The sequence below is a fragment of the Spermophilus citellus genome (genome assembly GCF_964194105.1).
Source record: "Spermophilus citellus genome assembly, chromosome: X".
NCBI classification, from domain to species: Eukaryota; Metazoa; Chordata; class Mammalia; order Rodentia; family Sciuridae; genus Spermophilus; species Spermophilus citellus.
The window spans coordinates 10,428,713-10,455,585 of record NC_138190.1 but is presented as its reverse complement, the minus strand read 5'-3'; the positions used below and the strand labels follow the sequence as shown (position 1 = coordinate 10,455,585).

Here is a 26,873-nt window from a genome sequence, read left to right as displayed (position 1 = left end):
TTTTTTTTTTTTTTTTAGAGAGAGAGAGAGAGAGAGAGAGAGAATTTTTTTTCAAATATTTATTTTTTAGTTTTCGGTGGACACAACATCTTTGTTTGTATGTGGTGCTGAGGACTGAACCCGGGCCGCATGCATGCCAGGCGAGTGTGCTACCTCTTGAGCCACATCCCCAGCCTGCCATATTTTAATCTGATTTAAAAAAAAAAAAATTAGGGCTGGGGATATAGCTCAGTTGGTAGAGTGCTTGCCCTGCATGCACAAGGCCCTGGGTTCAATCCTCAGCACTGCAAAAATAAATGAATAAATAAAGTAGATTTTAATGCTCTCCATCAATAACTACTTGGTAAGTCACATTGAGCTATATTTAAATAAATCTTATTGTATTAGTTAACTATATGCTCTATAACAAAATTACCCCAAAACTTGGTGCCTTAAGGCAACATGTATTATCTCACAGTGTCTCACAACTTGGCTGTGTTCTCTGGCCCAGAGACTATTACAAGGCTGCAATAAAGATATCAGCCAAGACTGAAGTTATGAGCCTCACCTGGAAGGATGCACTTCCAAACTCATACTCATAAGTGCATCCTTCCAGGTAATCATACTTATGTGATTGTTGGCAGCAATCGGTTTCTAGAGGATGGTTGGCTAGAGTCTGTTCTCTGTTCCTTGCCACATGGCCTCTCCATAGGACAGCTGTTATGGTTTAGATTTTGAATGTCCCACTTTAACCTTTTTTCAGTGATGCTGGGGATTGAACCCAGGGCCTTGTGCATGTGAGGCAAGCACTCTACCAACTGGGCTATATCCCCAGCCCCTTGAATGCCCCTTTAAAAGCTCATGTGTTGAAAGCATGATCTCCAAAGTAGCAAGGTTCAGAGGTAGGACTTTTAGGCCATGATTGGATCATGAGGACTCTGACCTTATCAAATGGATTAATCCACTCATAGCTGAATGGACTACTAAGATGTAGGACCTCACTGGAGGAAGAAGGTCACTAGGGACATAATCTGGAAGAGTTTTATCTTCTCCCCAGCCCCGCCCCCCTCCCCATCTGCCATGAGCTGAGTGGCTTTCTTTCACCATGCTGTTTCTGCCTTGGAGCCAGCTATTCTCAAAAGTGCATCCTATCACTTTTACTATATTCTATTGATTAGAAGCAAGTCACTAGGTGCAGTCCACACTCAGTGGGTGACACAGGGCAATATTAGGAGGCAGAAATCATGGTGTCATAGTCAACTGCAACATTTATGATCTTGGTTAAAAGTATAATGCATTTTTCCATAAGGTCAATGACTCAAAATGAGTAGTGATTTTTTTTGTTTTGTTTTGTTTTTTTTTCTGTGCTGGTAACTGAACCTAGGGCTTCATGCATGCTAGGTAAGCATTCTACCACTAATCCATACCCCAACCCCCTTTTGATTTTTTTTTTTTTTAAAGAGAGAGTGAGAGAGGAGAGAGAGAGAGAGAGAAAGAGAGAATTTTTAATATTTATTTTTTAGTTCTCGGCGGACACAACATCTTTGTTGGTATGTGGTGCTGAGGATCGAACCCGGGCCGCACGCATGCCAGACGAGCGCACTACCACTTGAGCCACATCCCCAGCCCCCCCTTTTGATTTTTTAAAACATGATTTGAATGAGTCTGAAGAAATACATGGCGAGTTTTCCTCAGAGTTCCTGCCTAAATGTCTTTTCATAGTTATTTTTTACTGTTAAGGAGAATAACATGAATGATTCATGTGATTTTTTAGATTTTGGGGTATTTCCATAGAGACAGTGAAAGCTGATTTTATTCACCACTCCAAATACATGATTTAAGTCATGGATAGTTTTTTGCAAAGCTTTCTACTTAGAATATTCATCAGCTTCCCTCATACTTAAATATACGCATAATATTTATGGATGTAAATCAATAAGACTTCAGAGCAGTGATGAATGGGAACCAGAAGCTGAAATGTAAAATTATCCATCAAGAAGTTTTATATCATTTTTCTTTGGGTAGGTTGTCCATGCTTTTTCATATTGATTTCCAGGAGCTCTTTATATATGCATAATACTAATTATTATCAGTTATTTGTATTGCAAATATGTTCTCCCTTTTGCCTTTTCACTCTTCTATACTATTATATCTTATATATTTTAATAAATAAGAAGTCTTTAAGTGTATGGATCTATTCCTTAATGATTAGTGCTTTCTATGGCTTCTTTAGCATTCAGTACCTAACTCAAGATTATGAAAGTGTTCACTAACAAAATGCTTTGTTATTTTGCCTTTTATATAGATGTATTTACTCACCTGGAATTAATTTTCTTTTTAAAATTATTTTTAATTGACAGATAAAATTGTATGTATTTATCATACACAACTTGATTTTTGAAGTATATCTTTATTTATATATATTGTAGAATAACTAAATCTAGCTAATTAACATACATTATGTAGTTATCATTTTGTTAAGAACAGTTAACACTTTTCAAGAATACAATACATTATTATTAAATATAATGAATGTAATGTGAAAGTAGATCTTTTTTTTTTTTTTTTTTGGTACCAAGGATTGAACTCAGGGGCACTTGACCACTGAGCCACATCCCCAGCCCTATTTTTAGAGACAGGGTCTCACTGAGTTGTTTACCACTTCGCTTTTGCTGAGGCTGGCTTTGAACTCATGATCCTCCTGCCTCAGCTTCCTGAGCCTCTGGGATTACAGGCATGTGCCACTGTGCCCAGCTGAAAGTAGATCTTTTAAACCTTTTAATACTAATTGAAATTTGTATGCTTTGATGGAATTGGTTTTCATGTATGGTGAGATACAATTGCATTTTTTAAAATATAATTTTGATATAGAGGAGAAAGTGGCAAAAAACCAGAGATGAGTAATATCATGAACTAATCATCATAGCTAACATTTATTAAGTACCTCCTGTTTGCCAGAAACTGTTCTGAGAACTTTACCCATATTATCATCTGCAATCCTCACAATCCCATGAGGTAAGGAATGGGATGGTTTCAGTTTTCAGATGAGGAAACTGAGGTACAAAGAGATTAAGTAATTTACTCAAGATCAATTAGCTAGTGAGTGTTAAGCATGAGATTCTAACCCACATGGTCTGACTTTTCACTATGATTCTTAACTGCCATCTTGTCCTGCACACACACAAAAAAATATTAATGGATCTTTAGTGATTAGTACTCTATTAGTAGTGCCTTGGGCATATTGGTAAATAATCCCAAGATTTTTCACATAGGTTAAAAAATGAGTATTCTTGAAAAATTTTTTTTAGAAATTTCAGTGAGTAAATAATTTTCACCAATTTAAAAATTGTATTGTTTTCCCAATATGTCATCTTTAGAAGCAAACAGTTTAAATGGATAATCAGTGTAAAATAAGAAACTATTCTAAGAATTTAAACATATTTCAAGTTTTACAGAGGTGTGTTTTTTCATATTTTGCACATACTATTTAAAAATCCTTTTCCCTTAAAAAATAGTCAACTGTCTAAATATGTCCTAAGATAATCTTAGGGGGTATTTATGACATTCCCTCCTAATTTCCAGTTTCTATTGTTTTCTGAGCCTTTATTTAATGCTCAAAATTCTGTATATTTTAGAACTTAATATTCTATAAACTTTGCTTTAACCTTAATTTAAGTGCTTAAAATCATTTCTATTTTATAGCTTGTTATGTAATTTTGTGATTATGTCTACAAATTTGAATTATTTTCTAGGCAATTGGAAAACCAATAGGAAATACTGTATAGTTGAGGAGACAAATTCTTTTGAAATAAAACCAAGAAATAGTAGGAACATATATTACTTTAAATAAAAATTATATTAAATGTCTTCTTAGTTACGAAAAAAAAAAGTCAATGTTTCTATGTAGGGTTTAATCTTTAAAGAGCAATATATGGCACATTGACATTGATCCGCTGCCGCGTTACGAAATGGCGCATTGGCCCGCAATGGCCACCGCCTCGCTGCGCCGCTGAGAAGGAGCGCGGGATTGGAGGAGCAGTCAGGAGGCGGCCCGGTAGAAATGCTGCAGATGGCTTCGAGGTTCTGGGCGCAGTGCTTTCGCTGAAGTTCTGCCGGCAATTTTCTAGGCTTTTACAGGGCCACGATCCAAAGGAACCAGAGCAATTGAGGAAGCTGTTTATTGGTGGTCTGAGCTTTGAAACTACAGATGATAGTTTAAGAGAACATTTTGAGAAATGGGCACACTCACAGATTGTGTGGTAATGAGAGACCCCCAAACAAAACGTTCCAGGGGCTTTGGTTTTGTGACTTACTCTTGTGTTGAAGAGGTGGATGCAGCAATGTGTGCTCGGCCACACAAGGTTGATGGGCGAGTAGTGGACCCAAAGAGAGCTGTTTCTAGAGAGGATTCTGTAAAGCCTGGTGCCCATCTAACAGTGAAGAAAATTTTTGTTAGTGGTATTAAAGAAGATACAGAAGAATATAATTTGAGAGATTACTTTGAAAAGTATGGCAAGATTGAAACCATAGAAGTTATGGAAGACAGGCAGAGTGGAAAAAAGAGAGGATTTGCTTTTGTAACTTTTGATGATCATGATACAGTTGACAAAATTGTTGTTCAGAAATACCACACTATTAATGGGCATAATTGTGAAGTGAAAAAGGCCCTTTCTAAACAAGAGATGCAGTCTGCTGGATCACAAAGAGGTCGTGGAGGTGGACCTGGCAACTTTATGGGTCGTGGAGGAAACTTTGGAGGTGGTGGAGGTAACTTTGGTGGAAGAGGAGGCTATGGTGGTGGAGGTGGTGGCAGCAGAGGTAGTTACGGAGGAGGTGATGGTGGATATAATGGATTTGGAGGTGATGGTGGCAACTATGGTGGTGGTCCTGGTTATAGTAGTAGAGGAGGTTATGGTGGTGGTGGACCAGGATATGGAAACCAAGGTGGTGGATATGGTGGTGGAGGAGGATATGATGGTTACAATGAAGGAGGAAATTTTGGTGGTGGTAACTATGGTGGTGGTGGGAACTATAATGACTTTGGAAATTACAGTGGACAACAGCAATCAAATTATGGACCCATGAAGGGGGGCAGTTTTGGTGGAAGAAGCTCTGGCAGTCCCTATGGTGGTGGTTATGGATCTGGTGGTGGAAGTGGTGGATATGGTAGCAGAAGGTTTTAAAAACAGCAGAAAAGGGCTACAGTTCTTAGCAGGAGAGAGAGCGAGGAGTTGTCAGGAAAGCTGCAGGTTACTTTGAGACAGTCGTCCCAAATGCATTAGAGGAACTGTAAAAATCTGCCACAGAAGGAACGATGATCCATAGTCAGAAAAGTTACTGCAGCTTAAACAGGAAACCCTTCTTGTTCAGGACTGTCATAGCCACAGTTTGCAAAAAGTGCAGCTATTGATTAATGCAATGTAGTGTCAATTAGATGTACATTCCTGAGGTCTTTTATCTGTTGTAGCTTTGTCTTTTTCTTTTCATTACATCAGGTATATTGCCCTGTAAATTGTGGTAGTGGTACCAGGAATAAAAAATTAAGGAATTTTTAACTTTTCGTTTTTCTACATTTTAGTACAGAAACTTTAACAAAATGCAGTTTTGAAGGTGTTTCCTTGTGAGTTAACAGTAAAGAAGATCATTGTTAATTACTATTTTGTATGAATTTTGCTAAAGTTAACTGTAAAGAAACACCTGCTGACTTGCAGTTTAAGGGGAATCTATTCTCCCCATTTCCAAACCATGATATGAATGGGCGCTGACATGTGGAGAGAATAGATATTTGTATGTTTGAAATGTGTGTTTTAGATAAATAGGATTGGGTATTTAAATTAGCGTATTTGTGAATTTAATAGCACTAAGATTATCTTCAAATGAAATATCTCAAAATTCCAAAAAAAAAAAATAAATAAATAAAGAGCAATATATGCTCCCAGGGGATTCTAATATATTTTCTTCTTGCTATTTTATTGGCAAGAAAATAGTCTACAGAGTTTATCCTGTAGTGGGCTAGGCTCCATTCAGGGCATACAGAAGGTTGTCTTCTGAGAACACTGTGCAGAGCTTATATTGTTAACACGTTTTTCATTCAAAGTGTTAAATTTTATTTATTTCCCAGTTTTTCTGTTAGCCTTTGAGCAACGAATAATCATTATTATAAATGTGAACCAAACTGTTACATTTTTTTTCTAAAATAGAGGATCTTTACAGATGACTCTTGATGTTATATGCCCAAGGTTTAGAAGCAAAGCCTGTAAAATAATCAATGATTATTCTGTAATGCATGAAATATATCTATTTTCTTTCTTTTTGGTACTGGGGATTGAGCCAGGGACACTTTACCATTGACCACTGAGCTACATTTCCAGCCTTTTTTTTTTCTTTTTAATTTGAAACAGGGTCTTGCTGTTGGCTATGAACTTGAGATCCTCCTGCCTTAGCCTCCCAAGTTGTTGGCATTACAGATGTATGTCACTGTGCCTGGCTCTACATGTACTATATTCTGAGTATATTTTATTCTGGAAAGCCAATTGTCTCAAGTGTAATTACTTGTGTAGCATGCAATACAGGTGGGCATTTTATTATCAGTGTCACCAAATTTGGCAAAATGGGCATTTGCTTGTTTTCTTTGGATGGAATTCCTGCAAATTTATGTAATAACCTCTTTCCTAGATTGCAGAGCCACAAAGTTGAGATCTCTGTGTGTCACCTTTCTTGCTATTTATGGATAGTTATAAGATGGGGGTTAAATGACTATTTCAGGCAGACTTGTCGATCTTATAGTTGCTGTATGACCAGAAATCCTGACTTATGTCACCAATTCTAGACTGCAGTATTCAATGGGACACAGACAGCATCTTAAATGCCATAGGTAGCTTGATGAGGACGTTTTGGAAAACAGTTCCAAAATGTAGAGCTCTTAATTCTGTTTTTGGGAAACAGGACCCTGCCAAACATTGCTCAGTGTCTTGTGCAATCTGCTGCTTGGCTTGGTGTTGACAGGGATGCAGTGGGGAACGTGTGGTCATCTCTGTAGCTGTGATCCTTCTCTGTCCTGGGTCATAGCCTCATCAGATGTGTATAACCTCCTTTTCTGCAAGAATTTGGAGCAAAGTAGAAAGTAAAGGAATGGGCAGGAAAGGGAAGTGACATTTAAAAAAGTACCTCTTAAGTGTCAGGCGTGGTATAGAGAACGAAGAAAGCATATAACACATGTCTGCATGTGAAAATTTATATATTTGTAAAGAGATGCACCCAGTGCCACTTAATTATCATAATAGCCCTGTATTGTACCTATTTTTTTTCCCTTATTTTACAAACCAGGAGACAGGTTTGAAGAAGTTTAGAGTCTGGTCCTAGGTTTCCCCATGAATGTTGTGTGGATTTTTATACCTACACTTTCTGACTGTGATCATGTGTTCATTTTTGTTGTTTTCTAGTTACGTGGTTGGTTGGTTTTCTCTTGCTCCACAAAGCTCCCTTTGTGGAACTGCTGCCCTGCTCTCCTTTCACCCCTCCCCAGGAAAGGTATGCTGGGTTAGAATTAAATATGGAGGCAAAATAATCAGAGGCTCCATGCTAATGGAGAAGAGGAGCAAGACCAAATTGAGAAGAATCTGCCAGCTTTAGATGTTTGGGCTTGTACTTACTGGGAGAACAGGAAGTCATTGAAGGTTTTGGGAGTTAGGGGTTGGCGTTTTTGGTTTTTTGATGGTTCTGGGGATTGAACCCAGGGGCCCTCTACATCCCCAGCCCTTTTCAAAAAAATTTTACTTTTTTAAAAATTACTTTTTGTTTTTTTGGTTTTTTTTGGTAGTAGGGATTAAATCCCGGGACATTTTACTACTGAGCTATATCTTCAACCCTTTTTGTTTTTTGAGACAGGGTCTCTCTAAGTTGCCCAGACTGGCCCTCAGCTTGTGATCCTCCTATCTCAGCCTCCTGAGTCACTGGGATTACAGGCCTACACCATCACACCTGGCTGCACTTGAAGCGTTTTAATTGGGGCTTCCAGAAAGTTCCAATTTGCTATGTGTAGAAAACAAATTGGGGCCAGTTAGGGGACATTTCTTTTACCTGTATAGTTTAGTCTTAAAAGAAAAGGGGTGGAGAATGTAGTTCAGTGGTACAGTGCTTGTATGAGGCCCCAAATTCAATCTCCAGTACATGCATACACACACACACACACACACACACACACACACACACACACACACACATGTACATATACACACACATACACACAAAGTGAAATAAATGTGTTCATTATTTCATACTTTGTATGCTTCCATTTTTTTTTAAAAGGCAAAGTATTGAAAATAAATGAAAATTCTTCTCTAAGAGGGGAAGGGGATTAGCAAACAATCTGGTCTAATGATGAGGGATCAGCAAATAAACCTGAACTGAGGGACTTTCTACAAAATAACTGGTCTGTACTTTTAATGACACATACACACACACACACACACACACACACACACACACACACACACAAAACCCCCAAAAACCTGAAGGTCTGTTTCAGATGGAAGAAGGTTAGATGTGATCACTAACCAGAGCATGTTACCCTGAGTGGATCCTTTCGTAGAAATTTGTTTTTCTTATCTCCATAAAAGATATTATTCTGAAAATTACAACAATTTGAATATGTAGATAATGGTAATGTATCAATGTTAATTGCATAATTTTTTATAAGAGCACTTTACTTGGGCTTGGGGTTGTATGTAGCTCAATGGTAGAGTGCTTGTTTAGCACATGTGAGGCACTGGGTTCCATCCTCAGCATCACATAAAAAAAAATAAATAAATAAAATGAAGGTGTTTTAAAAAAAGATCCAGATGTGGTGGCGCATGCCTCTAATTCCAGCAGCTCTGGAGCCTGAGGCAGGAAGATTGTGAGTTCAAAGCCAGCCTCAGCAAAAGCAAGGTGGCTAAGCAATTCAGTGAGACCCTGTCTCTAAATAAAATACAAAATAGGGCTGGGGATGTGGCTCAGTGGTTGAGTGCCCCTGAGTTCAATCCCTGGGTACCCCCACTTCCCAAAAAAGAGGGGAAGGGGATTAGCAAACAATCTGGTCTAATGATGAGGGAAATGATGTAGGAAAATATCCTTATTTTTAGAGAATACATATTGAAAATTATTTCAGGGTAAGAGGCATCACGTATTATTTAGAAGTATTTTGGGAAAAATGATATTTATACCAAGAAAAATGATAAAGTATGATAACATGTTGGCTTTTGGGGAATCTGGGTAAATGGTATACAGTAATTCTCTGTATTATTTTTGCAGCTTTTCTGTATGTATAAATAAAAATTTAAAAATAATTTGGTGAAATGAGGAGAGGACCAAACATCTCTGCCTCCTGTCCCAGGAAGTCAGGCATTAAGTCCATGGTGAGGTATTTGCCTGTGGAAACTTGATGCAAGGACTTCTGGGGCAGATTTTCAGGAACCACGGCTGTTTTGAGGTCTGGCAACCAGTGTGACCCAGAATTGGATTCTCTTCTTGGCTCCTTTACCCTCTCCTCTCCTCCCAAGAGCTGACTTCTATTATGGATTTGGTGTGTCACCAGACCATGTTTTTCTACTTTTTATCTAGATACATGTATCTATAAATTCACTGGAATAATGAACTCTTAAGACTGAGAAGGGCCCTGCCCGGTTGGTGCATGCCTGTAATCCCAGTGGCTCCTATAATCCCAGTGGCTCCGGAGATAAGGCAGGAAGATCGCAAGTTCAAAGCCAGCCTCAGCAATTTAGCAAGACCCTGTCTCAAAATAAAAATAAAAAGAGTTGTAATGTGGCTCAGGGGTTAAGCGCCCCTGGGTTCAAGCCCAGATTAAAAACAAAAAAAGACTGAGGAAGAGGGAAATGATCTAGATTAAGCCAAGGAATGTAATTTAAAAAAAAAAAACTCTCACTAGGGATGTTTGCAAGAATTAGGAACCTCCCTACAAATGAGAACAGATGCCACAGAAAATGATTTACATAATTAAAAGAAACATTGTACATTTTTTATGTTAGGCTAAAGGAGGTCTGATTTATATGTGTTGCTGACTTAACTGTCCTAGGGGGCCAGAAAAATATGACCTCTATCCCAACTCATTTTATTTGTTATTGCCTAAGGGAAGGGAAGCGCTTCCCAGCTGCAGAGAGACGGTAGCTTGGCAACCATATTTGTAAAAAGAAAGGAAAATGTAGGGGTGTGACCCTGACAACAACAAAATTGTGAGGTGGCATCAATTCCTGGTGCATGACATAAAAGTGGGAAGAGGGTACCTGAAAAAAAATCTCAGAGGACAACCCTTTGCTGATGCAATACTGCTCTTAGTAGAGAGTTAATTCTTTTTTTTTTTTTTTTTTTTTTTTTTTTTTTTTTGTGGTGCTGGGGATTGAACCCAGGGCCTTGTGTATAGAAGACAAGCACTCTACCAACTGAACTAAATCCCCAGCTCATAGAGAGGTAATTCTAAGGAAATAAGGTTGTTTTTAAATATGTAGTATGCATTCACATACTTGGGCATTTGTTTTCTTTTATGCTAGCCTTAAGAAAACAAACAGTGGAAATTAAACAAAGTTTAATAAAAACAAGTGCATGTGGTCACCCATGCCGAAAAGAAGATAAAAAGGAAATTGCCCGCTCTTGCAATTCTATTACTTCTAACATTGTGCATTCCAGCCAGCAACATGAACTGTATTATAACTGGCAAAAGAAGACTCTATATCCTACTAGACTATTTTAAAAAGGAGGAATAAAAATAGATAAATGCATTTAATAAATTGACTCAGCCATTCCTTGAAGCAAATGTTTGGTACTTCTGGGTTATGTGAAAAAATTTTAAAGAAAACTGACCTCGGCAATTATGTTTGGACTAGATTTCTGCTTAGAGGGTAAGAGGGAAACAAAGGAGGAATGAAATTAGAAAGATTAAAATGATCCTACCTGGATCCTTACTGGCTAGATTTGGGCACTTGCTCTCATAAAATAAAGACGGAAAAGTGAATTTTGTGCATTTTTTCAAAAAGAGATTTTTAAATTGTAGATGTTCACAATACCTTTATGTTGTTTATTTAGTTTTTTTATATGGTACTGGGGATCGAACTCAGTGCCTTAAGCATGATAGGCAAGCCCTTTACCACTGATCTACAACCCCAACCTCCAAATTTTGTGCATTTTGATGAAACTGGGGAAAAGCAGCTAGATTACTTCTCCTGGCTGCCCCACGGAAGCATTTACCATTTATAAAAACAAAAGCCAGGTGATATACATATGTAGATTTGCTTGGCTAACAGAGGGGACAAAATGGGAACAAAAGGCAGGAAATATCCATATTCAGTTTAATTAGCCTGTACTACACAGGCTGGGGCAGGGATAGTCTCTATTCCCAGATTCTCTGTCAGGCCAGGAAGTTGAGGGAAGCCCCGAAAAACCAGCCTCTACCTCAGAGCAAAGCCTGTCCAAGGAAGGGACATCACCTTTGTCCTTGGAAAGACCCACAGAGCACTCCTAGGCACATTCACGCCCTGCTAAGTTGTTTATCTACAAATAACAGGAGAGATCTGCTGCGCCAGGTGTCCCTGACTCAGTCAGGCTAGGTGGAGATCCATAGCAACCCCCTAGCAGCCACCAATCAGCATGAGACAGGGAAATACCTGGGATGCCAGATGACCCTCCCAGTGGTTTATGGTGGTTGATAACATGTTGGGAAACCATGTAGTTCAGCATGTACACCCCTCTTGGCTCAAACCAATCAGTTCAAAGGAATCCCTCTCTTGTAGTAACCAATCACCCCTACCCAACTTGTTCCCTCCAGTGAATGTGCTAATCATGTTTTAGAGTTGTTATTTGATTGTCCCGTGGTGTGTGATGATTTGCTAAGAGATGCTATGATGTATGTGGGGGTCCCTGCCTTCTCCAAAGAATGTATAAAACTGCTGCAGACCCTGGGCTCAGGGCCTCTCAGCGTCACCAGTTGCTGTGTGTGCTCGCGGAGGACCAAGCTAGCTCGCAATAAACACCTCTTTGCTGCTTACATCCATCTTGGTCTCTGGTGGTCTTTTGGGGGTCCCGAATTCGAGCATATTTTATTTGGTATTGAAACACACAGAACTTCCTCTTGCTGAAAGTGGTGATCTTTTCAAAGCTGACTTTGAATAAAACCTATTGCCTAAGAATTTGACTCTGGAGCAGCAAGTGTTGTAGCCTAGTCTTTTCCTCTTAGAGCCAGAATCAGAGCCGCCAGGTAGCAGGTTGAGCAATTAACAGCTTTGAGGTCCTGTCAAATGTGGAAAGAGTTTTTTAATACCTTGAAACCTTGTAGAGGGGATTGGTTATGTAGATTTTGACATGTCCTTACAGTGCAATGCTATACAGTCTTTCCTAAGGATGAATTATTGCTCTGTGTTTTGACAAGGAAAGGAATTCAAAACAGAATATTTTGGTCTAGTGCACACCTGTGATCCCAGCAGTTCAGGAGGCTGAGGCAGGAGGAATCTCAAGTTCAAAGTCAGCCTCAGCAATTTAGGGAGGCACTGAACCACTCAGTGAGAACCTGTCTCTAGATAAAATATTTTAAAAGGGCTGGGGATGTGGCTCAAGTGGTAGCGCGCTCGCCTGGCATGCGTGCGGCCTGGGTTCGATCCTCAGCACCACATACCAACAAAAATGTTGTGTCCGCTGAGAACTAAAAAAAATAAATAAATATTAAAAATTCTCTCTCTCTCTCTCTCTCTCTCTCCTCTTAAAAAAAAAAAGGGCTGGGGATGTGGCTCAGTGATTAAGCATCCCTGGGTTTAATGCCTGGCACCCCTGCCCCCCACCCCTCAAAACAAAAAACCCAGGACTTATTGTTCTAATTTTTAAGTCATTATCATACAGTGCATAAAAGGAAACAAACAAACCTTTAAGTACAAATACCAAATTGCTAACAATATTTATGTCAGTGTAGGCATGATGATGTAGGAAGATTTCCAGTTTAGATGGTCCATGACTTCATATTCTTAAAATAATGTATTAATTTTTTTTATAATCTAAAAAAATAAAGTCATTTGCATTTTGAAAAGAAAATCTCAAGAATTTCCAGTGGTGGGTTTTGTTGTACAGTATAATGATAAATCAGGCTTAATAGGAATGGGAAGCTCGGCATCCATTAGCAGGCAGATCGGAGTGTGCTACAAAGTCTAGCGAGGGCTTTCAGCAGCTGCCACGAACCTCTCTCCCCAGAGCTGTGCAACTTGAGCACCGCTGGCGGGGCCTTGTTCATTATATCTGCCAATTGTGTTTGGCCAACCTTCAGATTTTCTCAAGACTCCATTGTGTTCAATGTTATCAGTTCTGGCGTTTCTTTTGGGCACTCTTGTGTGCTTGAACCCACCAACCATCACAACCATGTCCTTAGAGTGTGTTTTATCCTCCTTACTCCTTCTGTGCCTGCTTTTGTCACTGTGTCCTTGATTCCTGTGCCCTTCCTTCCCACCATGAACTCTGCCCTATATTTCATTTCCAGATTGTCTTTTCTGCTGAAGGCACAAGGAATGACATTCTCACTTCTTTTTGAGTTTGCCATTTCTAGGTTCACATCTCTCCGAGCAAACACAGCATCTCTGTGAGCCATGGGTACAGTACATAAATATTCATGAAAATCAAGTGCTGGGGCCAAGAGTGCAAAAGTTAGGTTGTGGCTGGATCTGAGCTTTTGGCCCCTCAGGTCATGGTAGGAATCTGATAGATACTATGTATCCTTTTTCCAGAAAAATGCACACTTTTGAAAAATTGTATGGACAATTCCAGGGATTTCACAAGCCATCTGAAGCCCATTAGTCCCCCAGAGATTTTTGTATCCTTACATCCTTGCAACTGATGCATGTTATACTTTAGAATAGATAAGAAAAAATGAGTCCACTGAAAACTAGAATTCAACTAAGTAATAAAAAAGAAAAACAGGACTGGGGTTGTGGCTCAGTGGTAGAGTGCTTGCCTAGCATGTGTGAGGCCCTGGGTTCAACCCTCAGCACCACATAAAAATAAATAAATAAAATGAAGATATTGTGCCCAACTACAACTAAAAACTAAAATATTGAAAAAAAATCTTTATAGCATTATTCACACTTCAGGCTACCTGGGGACATAGCAAACCGAAGATAAAAGACAAATTGGAGTCTTGCAGTTAATAGAACTAGAAAGAACAACTTGTTTGTTAATATGACTTTTGGCATATAGATATACAGCCACATGAATTGTGCATTTTCTACTTTGGGTGGCTCTGAAACATTGGAAGTGAAGTCATTTAGGTTTAGAAGCACGTATGTGTGCACACATGTGTGTGTAAGAAAGTGCACATATGTGAGTATGTATTTTAAGCAGCTCACAGAACTAGAATCTCAAATACAAAATTACATATAAGAGGATGTGAGGGGAAAGGAAAACAAAACAAAACAAGGGAGAGAAATGAATTATAGTAGATGGGGTAGAGAGAGAAGAGGGGAGGGGAGGGGAGGGGAGGGGGGATAGTAGAGGATAGGAAAGGTAGCAGAATACAACAGTCACTAGTATGGCACTATGTAAAAACGTGGATGTGTAACTGATGTGATACTGCAATCTGTATACGGGGTAAAAATGGGAGTTCATAACCCACTTGAATCAAATGTATGAAATATGATATGTCAAGAGCTTTGTAATGTTTTGAACAACCAATAAAAATAAATAAAAAAAAATAAAAAAAAGAAAAGAAAGGATTTCATCTTCAGATTTTTCTTTTGTCTTTCCTTTTGACATTATGGACACTAACATTTTAATGTTGCTGGTCCTTTTCCAGGGTGGACGAGTTTCATTTATACCATATCTGGAGATGTGTATATTGGTAAGTTATAAGTATATCATTTTGGCTTCAACTGCAACTTAATTTAAACTACTAAAGGGATAAATGGTAGATTGAAACTATTTTGTATAATCAAATACACCAGCCCTCTCTACATTCCCAGCATAGGTATAGTCACAGCAGGGTGCTCACAGTTCCAGAATGTTCAATGAGGGAGAATATGAATACCATTCGTGACATAGCCATTTTCTGTGGTCTCTGTGCAAACAAGAGGTCCAGGCATGATTATGTGTGTTATCATCTCACTAAGAAGAGGTTGGCAACCTCCATACTATAAGGAGATGCAGCTGTAGTACACTCCCCTAGGAGCAGGAATCTATCTCCTCGGAGGTGAAAGAAGGTGAATTAGCAGTCCCAGGTGCCTCTGAAGTATCTCAAAGTGAGTTTTCTCCTATTCTAAGGATTGTGTATTGTATAGCTTGTTGAGTCTTTTTAAAAAGGGACTTTTGAGAACTAATTAACTCTCATTTTTTACATGAGGAATGTGAAATCTAAAGGAAGTTATTTAACTTACCAAGGGTACATTGGTAGACCTGGGACCAGAACCAAGGCAGGAAATGGTTGTAGCAGATGCTGTCAGTGCAGAACCCATAGCCCTGGGGCTGTATATCCTCAGTACCTACTGATCAACTTCCAGTGGCCAGTATCTATGCCACTTTCTCTCAAACCCTGGAAGGCTGCTCTGCCCCAGACAGGCAGGTTGAAAGTGCTGGAGAATGAATACTCTGAAAGTTACCTGGTTCCTCAGGTAGAATAATCCAGAAGCCTTTGTGAGAGAACTTTTCCTAAAGTTTCCTGGTGGGAGTGTTCCCCATGACTCGCCCTTCATTGTCTGCCTTCTGTTCCTGTCTAACCCTTTTGGACTGTTGTTCCCTGGAATCAAATAAACTTATTGCACCAGAATATTCATCTCTAGCTGTGCTTTTGGGAATATCCCAAAGAGAATCAAGTTCTCATTTTCTGCTTCTCATCCCTGTGAACAATGATGGTTGGGGAGGATCCCAAGGTGCAGGCCAAGAATCCCCATTTCTGAGACCCTCTTGGGTCGGATCCTCTCCACCTGCCTCCTGCAGGTGCCCATAATGAACTTCCAGGGGCCCTAACATGGCCACCTCTTTGGGCAATACACTGTAGCTCCAGGATAGCTGGCTCGATAACATCATCTGCTCAGAGCTACAAGGCTACACCCAGAGCTAGTTTAAAGCATTCTTTTTTTTCTTGGTCCCAGGGATTGAACCCAGTAGTGCTTAACCCTAAGCCACATTCCAAGCCCTTTTTTATTTTAATTTTTTTTTTTAATTTTGAGACTCAGTCTTGCTAAGTTGCTTAGGGCCTTGCTAAGTTGCTGAGGCTGGGAATGTGAACTCATGATCCTCCTGCCTCAGCCTTCCTTTGTTTGGTACTAGAGATTGAACTCAGAAGTACTCGACCTCTGAGCCGCGTCCCCAGCCCTATTTTGTATTTTATTTACAGACCAGGTCTCACTGAGTTGTTTAGCACCTTGCCTTTGCTGAGGCTGGCTTTAAACTTGGGATCTTTCTGCCTCAGCCTTCTGAGCTGCTGGGATTACAAGTGTGTGCCACCATGCTTGGCTAAGCCGTGCTTTATATTTTCCAAAAAGAGTGCTCAATTATCTACAAGTTTTCTTCTGGAAATAACAGTATTTTGAACTTATTCCTAATATGGTGTAGGTGGACTTGATTCCTCTTTCACTGAATAGCAGTTCAATTAAGGGTCAGAAGCAAAATTCATTTATTTTAGCATTCAAGAAAGTATGAAAATAATCTAGTATTGTATATAAATCCCTGTGCACATACATTAAGCTATATTAACCACCTGGAAGAGATGAAATTCATTTATTTTTATAATCTTCTGAATATCCTGATAATTCCATAATACTTTGTAAAAATGTAAAAAAATAAAATGGAAGTGGTATCCCTGATTTATGATTTCAAGACCAACAAAATAATCTGCATAAATGGAACGTAATAAAGAAAGCACATGAATTCTAAGGTGGATTCCAGAAATATTTATGTGGAATAAGAAAAAGCAGGAGAAAGCAAACTTTCTATAAAGGGCCAGACAACAAATATTTTCATCTCTGTGAGCCACAAAATAGTCTCAGTTGTGACTACTCAGCCCTGCCAGGAGGCACAAAATCAGCCATAGGCAATAACACATACAAATATATACAATAAAATTTTATGTAAAATTTGTGTATTTTTCATATGTCATCAAATACAATTTTTAAATTTCTTCCAGCCATTTAAAAAAGTAAAGACCTTTCCTAGCCTATTGGCTCTACAATTGATTTTGGTTTTAATGTCATTGTGAAGGATAAAGGGGAGAAAAATTAACAAGTAATCTTCAAAATCTATTCTAATCCATTGTTACAGTCTTGTTTCCTGAGACACCTTTAGTTCCAGAAATTAATGCATGAAAAGCTCTGTACTTCTCAGGGTGAGAGTGCCACTTATTATTGTTTTTTTCTTATTTACTTCTTATTTTTAAAAAATTGTCTTATTTTATCCACTTATTTTCCTCGAGGTGAGGCAGGATTTTTCTGAGTCATCTCTGATCACTGGCCTGATTCCCATTTGTGACCATGGTCCACAAGTGCAAAACATCTGGCAAGAAATAGGGTTGTGTGGCCAGGTGCAGTGGTGCACACCTGTAATCCCAGTGGTTTGGAAGCCTGACACAGGAGGATCATGAGTTCAAAGCCAGCCTCAGCAAAAGCGAGGCCCTAAGCAAATCAATGAGATTCTGTCTCTAAATAAAATACAAAATAGGGCTGGGGGTGCTGGGGTTGTAGCTCAGTGGCAGAGCTCTTGCCTTGCACATGTGAGGCACTGGGTTTGATCCTCAGCACCACATAAAAATAAATAAACAAAATAAAGATATTGTGTCCATGTATAACTAAAAAATATATATATATTGAAAAAAATAGGGATGTGGTTCAGCGGTCAAGTGCCCCTGAGTTCAATCTTGGTACCCAACCCCCACCGCCCCCCATCCCTCTGCAAAAAAAAAAAAAAGAAAAAGAAAAAGAAATAGGGTGTGGTTTGTAGTCTTGGAGTGAAGTTGCATCTATCCAGAGTAAGCGGGACCATGGACAGAATCCAGCTCACAAAACTACCTCTTAGGACTCTGCTTGAATTAATGAGCAACCCCATTTGAATTTTATCTCATTTGAATTTTATGAGGACCTCATTTGAATTTTACCTCCTTCCCTTCTTCTTACCCAATCTCTAATAGGGGTGTTAAAAAAAGAGTCAAGAACAAATCACCAAGAAAAGAAACAGCAAAACAGAAAGAGCTATTGAATGTGTTCTGACTTATAAAATTTATATAGAATCTAGAAAATGCTTTTTGATTTTACTGCCTTGATAAATCTTGCTTATAAAACTAGATTGGCACCAGCCAACTACAGATGGCAGGAACTGATAAGCAAGTAATTGTTCTTTTTGAAATGTTAAAAAGCACCTCCATTCTGTTGAAGTAGGTGTGATAAATATGGGCATAGGGAAGTACTGGGGAATGAATTCTACCAAATTATGCTATGTCCATGTACAAATATACCACAATGATTCCCCATTTTATTTACATGTGTGTACACATATATATATAATGAAATAATTAAAATAATAATAGAAGGGCAATCAGTAGACTAGAGCAGGTAGATCAAAAGGACAGAGGTGGGAGGGAAAGAGAAGGTACTGAGGAAGGAGATTGAGCAAATTATGTTATGTGAATATACAGCTTTGATATAATGAATCCCATTATGATGTATAATTATACCAATAAAAAATAAATGTAAAAATAATTAGTGTATTAAGCTGCAGTAAAATAGGCTGCAATTTGGGTTGGGAAAATAATCTGGGGAGACTTCACAAAGTAGAAATTTAAGAAGGCTCTTAAAAGTGTTCATTGATCCCAGGGACTCAAGAGGCTGAGGCAGGAGGATCACAAGTTCAAACAGTCTCATCAACTTAGTGAAGCCCTAAGCAACTCTTCAAGATCCTGTTTCTCAAAATAAAATATAAAAAGGCCTGGGGGTGTGGCTCATTGGTAAAGCACCCCTGAGTTCAATCCCCAGTAACAACAGCAACAACAACAAAAAAGTATTGATACAGAACTACTTAAAAATAGACATTGGTACATTTAGTTTGACTGTAAACAGATGCAGTTTTGAATGATGGGAAAGAGTGGACTCTACTTGTCAAGGTGAGTCACACATTTTAAAGTTCAAGGTAAGTACGGTGAGATCATTTAACTGTCTTCCAATAACACCCTGAAGAAAAGGTGTTAACAGAGGTAATATAAGATGAATAAAATTAGCACTTTTTTACTATATTCAAGATTCATTTGAAAGTATCCATGGTATGCTTTTCAAGGCTTTTTGTAAATTTTGATACACTCGCTTTCTTTAACATTGGAAAAGCTTTCTAAGTCAACTGTTGCCTTTGACGACAGTCTCTTATTGAGGCAAAAAGTCCTTTGACCATCACCTCAGCTGGATTCTGTGCAGAATGTGATAAAAAGAAAAAAATCAAAAGAATATAAAAACTGTATGGTCAGAAAACTAATAGATCCCAGAGGTACTTACTACTGAACCCCTTCCCTGCAGCTATGATGAAAATTACACATTAATGCAGAGATCAAAATGGTGAAAGGGTTTGTGTGTCATGTCCTTGAAGCTTGCTCTGGTTTTATCAGTTTGAATGCCAGTGCCCTAAAAGGACCAATATCAAGTATAATGTTGGTGCTGAGAAAAAGGCATTTAGAAATCTAAAAACATTTATCTGTGGTACTGAAATGACAGCTAACTGGCTTACAAAGGCAGAATGGTCCCACTTAAACTTAGTTGGTATTCAACCTTTGGTTCCTAATTTTGAGTGGTATTAAGAAACTTGACATGGTCCTTGGATATTACAATAAAAGTGGGCAAGCACACATACATACCAGAAGTGCTCTTAATTGACCTCCACTTACTCAATTAACTGGATTGACTTGTGCTCTTGCATTCCATAGTGAATACTGTGAGGGATGTACCCACAGCCAGGATGATCAGGTCTTTCCACCAGCTGAGCTGTACTGGACTTCAAGGCAGTTGTGTTTGTTCTCCATTTGTTTGTGCCAGTTGCACCACTAATTGCAACTATGTAATTTAATTAGTATGTAAATCAAAGAAATAAATGTGAAAAGAGAGATGGTATTCTAGAAAGACTAAGTCAGGTGCTTTGTAAAAGTAATTTGCTGAAGAAAATGCCTTCAAATCAATATGAATGAGACAGATGGCAAAGATTAGGGAAAACTGTAATAATCCAGAAGGATTTAGGTGATGCCACATGGGTATGTCTTACAAAGAAAGACAATGCTTCAATCCAGTCAGTAGACCCATTTTAGCTGTATTCATAAAAATTAAAAAACTAATGTACATTTACACTTCAATTTAAAATGAAATGTTTAAGGAAGTTTCTGTTTTTTGATTAACAGTCTTGATTGTATCAGATAAGGGATCTTCAACTACATACATAAAATTAGTGGTGTCAAAATATGATGGAAGTACTAGAATTTGTGGGACACAGAGTAAGTGAGACAGCAGTTCTCATAAAGAGAAGAAAAAGAAAAGGACCAGATGGCATATACAGAAGGGATGTACAGCAGTTAATGGCACTTTTTTTAATAAAAGAATTTTTTAGGGGCTGGGGTTGTGGCTCAGTGGTAGAGTGCTTGCCTAGCATGTGTGAGGTCCTGGGTTCGATTCTTAGCACCACATATAAATAAAATAAAGGTCCATTGACAACTAAAAAAAATTTAAAAAAAGAATTTTTTAGTTGTAGATGGACACAATACCTTTATTTTATTTATTTATTTATATGCAGTGCTGAGAATCAAACCCAGTACCTCACACATGCTAGGCAAGTGCTCTACCACTGAGCTACAATCCCAGCACCAGCACTGAGTTTAAAATAGATTTTCAAGTATTTTTGCTCTTTTATGATGGTTTAGGTAAAAAATTTGCAATTAAATCATCTTCGGCTAAATTTTCCTTAACTATCCTATTAGATTGAACATTCTTTGGTACAGATTCCCAATGGAAACTATTTATTATCTGATTTGGCCCTATTTATAATTGAAAGTAATCAGAACCAATAAGATATATTTCCTTTGAGACCAATTTTAGGTTTAGGAGATAACTAGATTGGGAAAAATATCATAGAAATGACCTAGAAATGAAGATGAAATCAGTCTTTGCCTTCTATGACCCCTTGTTTTAAGCATTTCATGTAACAATGCAGAAGCTAGAGGTACATTTAGAATTATTACAGTGGAAACCTGACTCCAGTGTCTATAAGAAAGGTCTACCTTAGGGTGAAACATTTTGAATGGCCTCTCCAGTATCGACACTTTCATACATCAGCAGGGAGCACGGGCAGAAGTCGCACCCCATGTAAAGTTAGGATTAGAGCCCTTCAGACAGCTCAATTCTTGGTTTCTAAATTAAGATTTCCTCACAAATCAGTGAGTACTGCAGTAGAGCAAGCCACCCTGATAAGGGGTGCAGAGAAATACCAACTCGGTATTTCGAGTGCTGTCTCTTGTCAGCTCACTCCATTAACGCATAGCAAAGGAGTTTATAAACTATTTTGGACTATGTATCATGAAACATGCTATATGACAAACTTACGGGCCAGAAAGGAACCACACGGGCAATGGGGGATATATATGAATAAGTTGAAAATAAAGACATGGTTCATTGCTCCCAGGGGATCTCAATAAAACACACCTAATAAAATGCTGTGCCACATCACAGTTAAAAATATCATCCAAATTTAAATGAGGTTCTTCTTTAATTCCCAGACTTTTCTTTTATTGCCAAATCTAAAGCCAGCCTCCATTTCTGTCATTCTAGAAGCATGTTTGAGCAATGGTGGGAGGTCCACAGTTTCCCCAGAAATGTTCCTGCATTACCTTCCCACTGTCTGTCCTCTTGTCTAGAATTCCCCTTTTCCTGACTTTGCTTCTTGCAGGTTTATCCTAGTTCTGCAGAGCTCTGTTCAAGTGTTATCTCCTCCACAACGAATTTCTGGGGTCCCTAGACCTGAATGAGCCCTGCAGCCCCTGTTTTCACAATCAACTTTTTTGTTACCTTGAAAAGTCAATTTTATTTGTTCTTTCAATACAGTCAATACAGAAGGAATGAAAACTTATCTATCCTGAAGATACAGCACTTAGAATAGGGTCCTGTTCGTAGTTCAATAGCTATTATTCAATAGCTATCTAATTTTTTTTTATTTTTCAGTCGAATTATTCTCTGATTATTTTGTGTATGTATTTTGTTTGCTCCAATGAGATTTTTGTTTTTTCTATCAGGGATTGAACCCAGGGGCACTTTACCACTGAGCTACATGCCCAGCCCTTTTTATTTATTTTTGAGGCAGGGTCTCACTGAGTTACTTAGGGCCTCACTAAGTTGCTAAGACTGGCATTGAATTTGCAATTCTCCTGCCTCAGCCTCCAGAGTCACTAGGATTACATGCGTGTGCCACCGCACTCAATCCTAATGAGATTTTTAATTATTTGTAAGCAAGAAGTCTGCTTTGCACATTTTGTATTTTCCCATGATACTAGGCAATTGTAGGTACTCAGTAAACATTGCATTGAAATGAATTAATGATGGAATTTGATAATTTTCCTAGGTATGATTACTTTTTCTGGGGTTTATAATTTTCCCAAGGAAACACTTTTAGGAACATAGAATGCCAAGGACTTTGCTTATCCATTGAACTATAAATGGAAACACAATGCAGGACTCACTTCCCTGTTCTCATCTATATTGAAAAGCAACCAGTTTCAGACTTTGGTAGTGTCAAATCTACCTGATCAAGAGGTTTGAGGAGATCCCTAAGTCTGTTATTTTGGAAATTAAAACTAATATGGTACTAAATGGTTGCCCAAATGTGCAATCATGGGATAAATGTACTATAATAAGTCTTAAAGTTAGTGGGTCATCTTTTTTTTTTTTTTTTTTTTTTTTATTTTGTAGGGCCTGATGATGCTCAACAGAAAATAGAACCTCATCACACAGCAGTGCTTGGAGAAGGTGACAGTGTCCAGGTGGAGAATAAGGTACGTATTAGAAATCTTTACTTTTCTTAACTTGTACTTCCTGCTAGTTTCTAGGAAAATACTTCAATCTATTTATTTATTTACTTACTTACTTATCTATTTATTTATTTATTTTTATGTGGTGCTGAGGATCGAACCCAGGGGCCTTGCACGTGCTAGGCAAGCACTCTACTGCTGAGCCACGACCCCAGCCCTCCTTCAATCTCTAGTATAGCTGGAAATTTTTCTTTCTTCCTGGGAGAGTAAATTATGCCACAAATTTATCAATCCCTTTCATTAATTTATGCTATTTTTTATCCATTTATTTTAAAGTTTCATGTATGTTGATTCCTTATCTTCAGGAATCATATGAACCCCCCTCTTGTTTGAACCTGGAGACATCTTTGTTGTCTTTAATTTTTGTCCTTTGTAAAACTGGTTTATTTTGCTTTTAGCATAAGTAAAAATGATTTGGCCCTCTAGAAGTGTAAATATTGACCTGCACGCATACTCACATAGAGCCATTTGAAAATAATCCCCATTTGGAACTGAGGGGGCCATGGGATGTGTTTCATCTCCTTTTTTGATGATTCTCTGTTTTATCAGTAAAGGTTAATATTTTTAAAGTCCCGAGAGGTATTTTGTCCAGGTTGCCAAGCTTCTTATGTCTATTTCATTCCATTGAGTGGCTCGCTCACCTTCTTGTGAGTCTGTTAATGCAATGGGATGGCTTTGGGTCACTCTAATAGAAAAGATTAAAGAGACAATTGTGCAAAAGCTTCTGAAAAGATGAGTTTTGAGAAGTAGAAATGAGAACTATTTCAGTGTGCCAGTGACTGATAGAGAGGTAGTGTGACTCATTTCTGACCCCCGACCCTTGTTGTACAGAGTGTAATGGATTTTAGGAATTATCATATCTTAGCCCACCTTCCTGGAAGTCACTTTCTTCTGCTTTCCTCATTTGCAGCACCTCCATGAACTGTAAAGTAAATAGGAGAAAAATCTCATGAGCACCAGAAAGAATGCATATCTCAGAAACAATACCCTGTAATGTTAGGTCGAACCATATGAAATTGCCACTTTTGACCTACAAAAATGTACTCTCACATATTTCACTCCAATTCAGAAAAGAGGCATGAAAACTATACATGGGCCAGAATCTACTGATGTCAGATTAGCTTGCTATATTATTTAACTTAGCAACCTCATTTCTTTGCAGATAATAAGGATTTAGAAGGTAAAATGGAACACCAGGAAGAAATGATGAGGGGAGTCAGAGCCCAGAGGACAACTGGGATAGAAAGGAATTAGCTAAAAATCATCAATGCATGGGAAAGCAGCACTCCTGGTTCAAAGAACTATTCTGCCATTGTTCTGTGTATAAGCTATAGCCTGCACCATCCAAACCTTAGAAAGATTTCTATCTAAAAAATGTTTTTTAAAAATTAGCATTTAAACAGTGTATGTTCTATCCACAGGAGAGTAGAAATTTCCCCTTAGATAACATCAGGAAAGGGATTGTAAAGATTTGAATCTTGGCTTTGCCACTCATTTGTTATGACACTTTAGTGGGCTGGGGTTGTGGCTTAGCAGTGCACCTAGCACGTATGAGGCACTGGGTTCAATCCTCAGCACCACATATAAATAAATAAAAAAATAAAGGTATGTATCATGACAACTTACAATTTGAAAAATTTTAAAAATTGAAATAAGGGGCTGGGGTTGTGACTCAGTGGTAGAGTGCTTGCCTAGCATGTGCGAGGCCATGGGTTCGAGCCTCAGCACCACATAAAAAATTAATTAATTAATTAAAAGATATAAAAAATTGAAATAACTGAGGCCACTGCAGAGATTGTTAAGAATATTTGGAATGATCTAAGAGTCTATTTATATCTAGCACAGGGGTCAGTAAATGATGTGTAGTAGGCCAAATCCAAATATGTCTTCATAAATAAAGTTTTATTGTATCACAGTCACATCTATTCTTTTCTGTATAGTCTATGGATTCTGTCACACCGTAAAGGTAGAATTGAGTTGCTGTGTTCCCAAAAAACCTAAAATTATCTGGCCTTTACAGAGAAAGCTTGCCAATCCTTGGTATAATATATTGGAGGTGCCCAAAAATGGTAGCTGGAGAGTTTTCTGATCCAAATACCTCATTTAACAGATACTTATATCACATACATGTTATATCATAAGGATCTATACATACCCTACCTAGGCTTGAACGCAATTTCTACAGCTAAAAAAAGTCCCTAAGGGACCCTGACTCAGTCAGGCTATAAGCCAGGTTTATCTTCAAACTTCATCTCAGCATCATGCCCTTGGTTAACAGTGATGGGGAAAGTTTCCTCTAGAGGGGCCAATCTCTAGGACAGGAAAGGAGGGCAAGACAAGAACAATGTATAAAACCATGCCTTCTCTCTATCAGGTTCCTTTCCTCCATCTCAGCCTTTATTTGCCCAATCTCAGGCTAACATATGTCAGCCTGTAGGGACCCTTCTTGGCCATTATTCTGCAGTCTGCTATAGAAGAAGGAATTGCAGGGGGCTTGGTTTATGATAGATTTAAGAGTCTTCTGGCCACACCCTTTGACTTCCTAGAGAAAGCCCAAACCACAATGGTTTCAAAACAAACTTAGATTTTTCAGAGTTCTTAGAGATTAGAATCGACCTCAGGCTACCCAGGACATTTCATCCTGGACTAGTACCAGTCACCCTGGAATGGCCTGTTTCAAGGGCTAAGGCTCCCTTTGCTGCTTGGGCCTCCCAGTTGTTGCTCTGAACTTTCTCCTGAGTGATGTTTGTCCTGATGGCTCTATGATAAGGAGCACATAAGTTTGATATGAAAAACTCCATCTCACCTTTATTTATTTTTTTTAAAGAGGGAGTGAGAGAGGAGAGAGAGAGAGAGAGAGAGAATTTTTAATATTTATTTTTTAGTTTTCGGCGGACACAACATCTTTGTTGGTATGTGGTGCTGAGGATCGAACCAGGGCCGCATGCATGCCAGGCGAGCGCGCTACCGCTTGAGCCACATCCCCAGCCCTCCATCTCACCTTTAGACCCTGTTTATACTAGTTTTCTAATTTATTATTAACAGTCTCATCTGTAGTATACTGAGGTAGACAATCAGTTCCTCATTGACTATCTTCAGAACCATTCTTGGGAGTAACCAGTCTCTCAAACTGGCACCATTTGTGCAGAATTCACTAAAATAAAGAGATGAATATTTGATTAAATACAACATTTGACCCAGGCTCAGTGGTGCACACCTGTAATCCCAGTGGCTTGAGAGGCTAATGCAGGAGGATCGCGAGTTCAAAGCCAACCTCGGCAAAAGCGAGGCCCTAAGCAACTCAGTGAGACCCTGTCTCTAAATACAAAATAGAGCTAGGGATGTTGCTCAGTAGTTGAGTGCCCTGAGTTCAATCTCTGGTACCAAATATATATATAATATTTGATTAAAATAACCTTGGAGGGGCTGGGGCTCAGTGGTAAAGCACCTGCCTCGCATATGTGAGGCACTGGGTTCAATCCTCAGCACCACATAAAAATAAATAAAGATACTGTGTATTCATCTACAACTAAATAAATATTTAAAAAAATAACTATGGAAAGAGAAACAAAATACCCCATTTTTGCTTATTTAGGTGTAAAAATTTCATGATGAAAGAAACCACTAATTTTTAAAAACTGATAGCAGTTAATTGTTTTATCTTTCCATTGGCCTAAAAAGTATGAACAATGAATTCTAGTAAGAACAAGTGTATGCAATTAAGCTATGCTAAAGTTCAGTTCCTTTCTGGTCATTTTTAATGTAATATGTGACTATGAAAAATGCTACTATAGCAAAAGCATGCCATTTGATTAATTCTCAAAGTCCTGCTGTTATCTCAAAC

The 26,873-nt window shown here is 38.4% G+C and overlaps 2 protein-coding genes across 3 annotated transcripts in view; both read left to right on the top strand.

Moving 5' to 3' along the window:
- PIR (pirin) overlaps positions 1 to 26,873 on the top strand; it is a 105,180-nt gene that overhangs the window by 65,752 nt on the left and 12,555 nt on the right. For both annotated transcript variants that reach the window (XM_081276567.1, XM_081276566.1), the window contains exons 7-8: positions 14,795 to 14,839; positions 22,911 to 22,993. In XM_081276567.1, coding sequence (XP_081132693.1) covers positions 14,795 to 14,839; positions 22,911 to 22,993 — 128 coding nt within the window. The remainder of the gene's footprint in view (positions 1 to 14,794; positions 14,840 to 22,910; positions 22,994 to 26,873) is intronic.
- Positions 4,117 to 5,858, top strand: LOC308638782 (heterogeneous nuclear ribonucleoprotein A3-like). Its single transcript, XM_081276564.1, has one exon. The coding sequence runs from the start codon at positions 4,215 to 4,217 to the stop codon at positions 5,160 to 5,162; it is 948 nt and encodes a 315-aa protein (XP_081132690.1). The 5' UTR covers positions 4,117 to 4,214; the 3' UTR covers positions 5,163 to 5,858.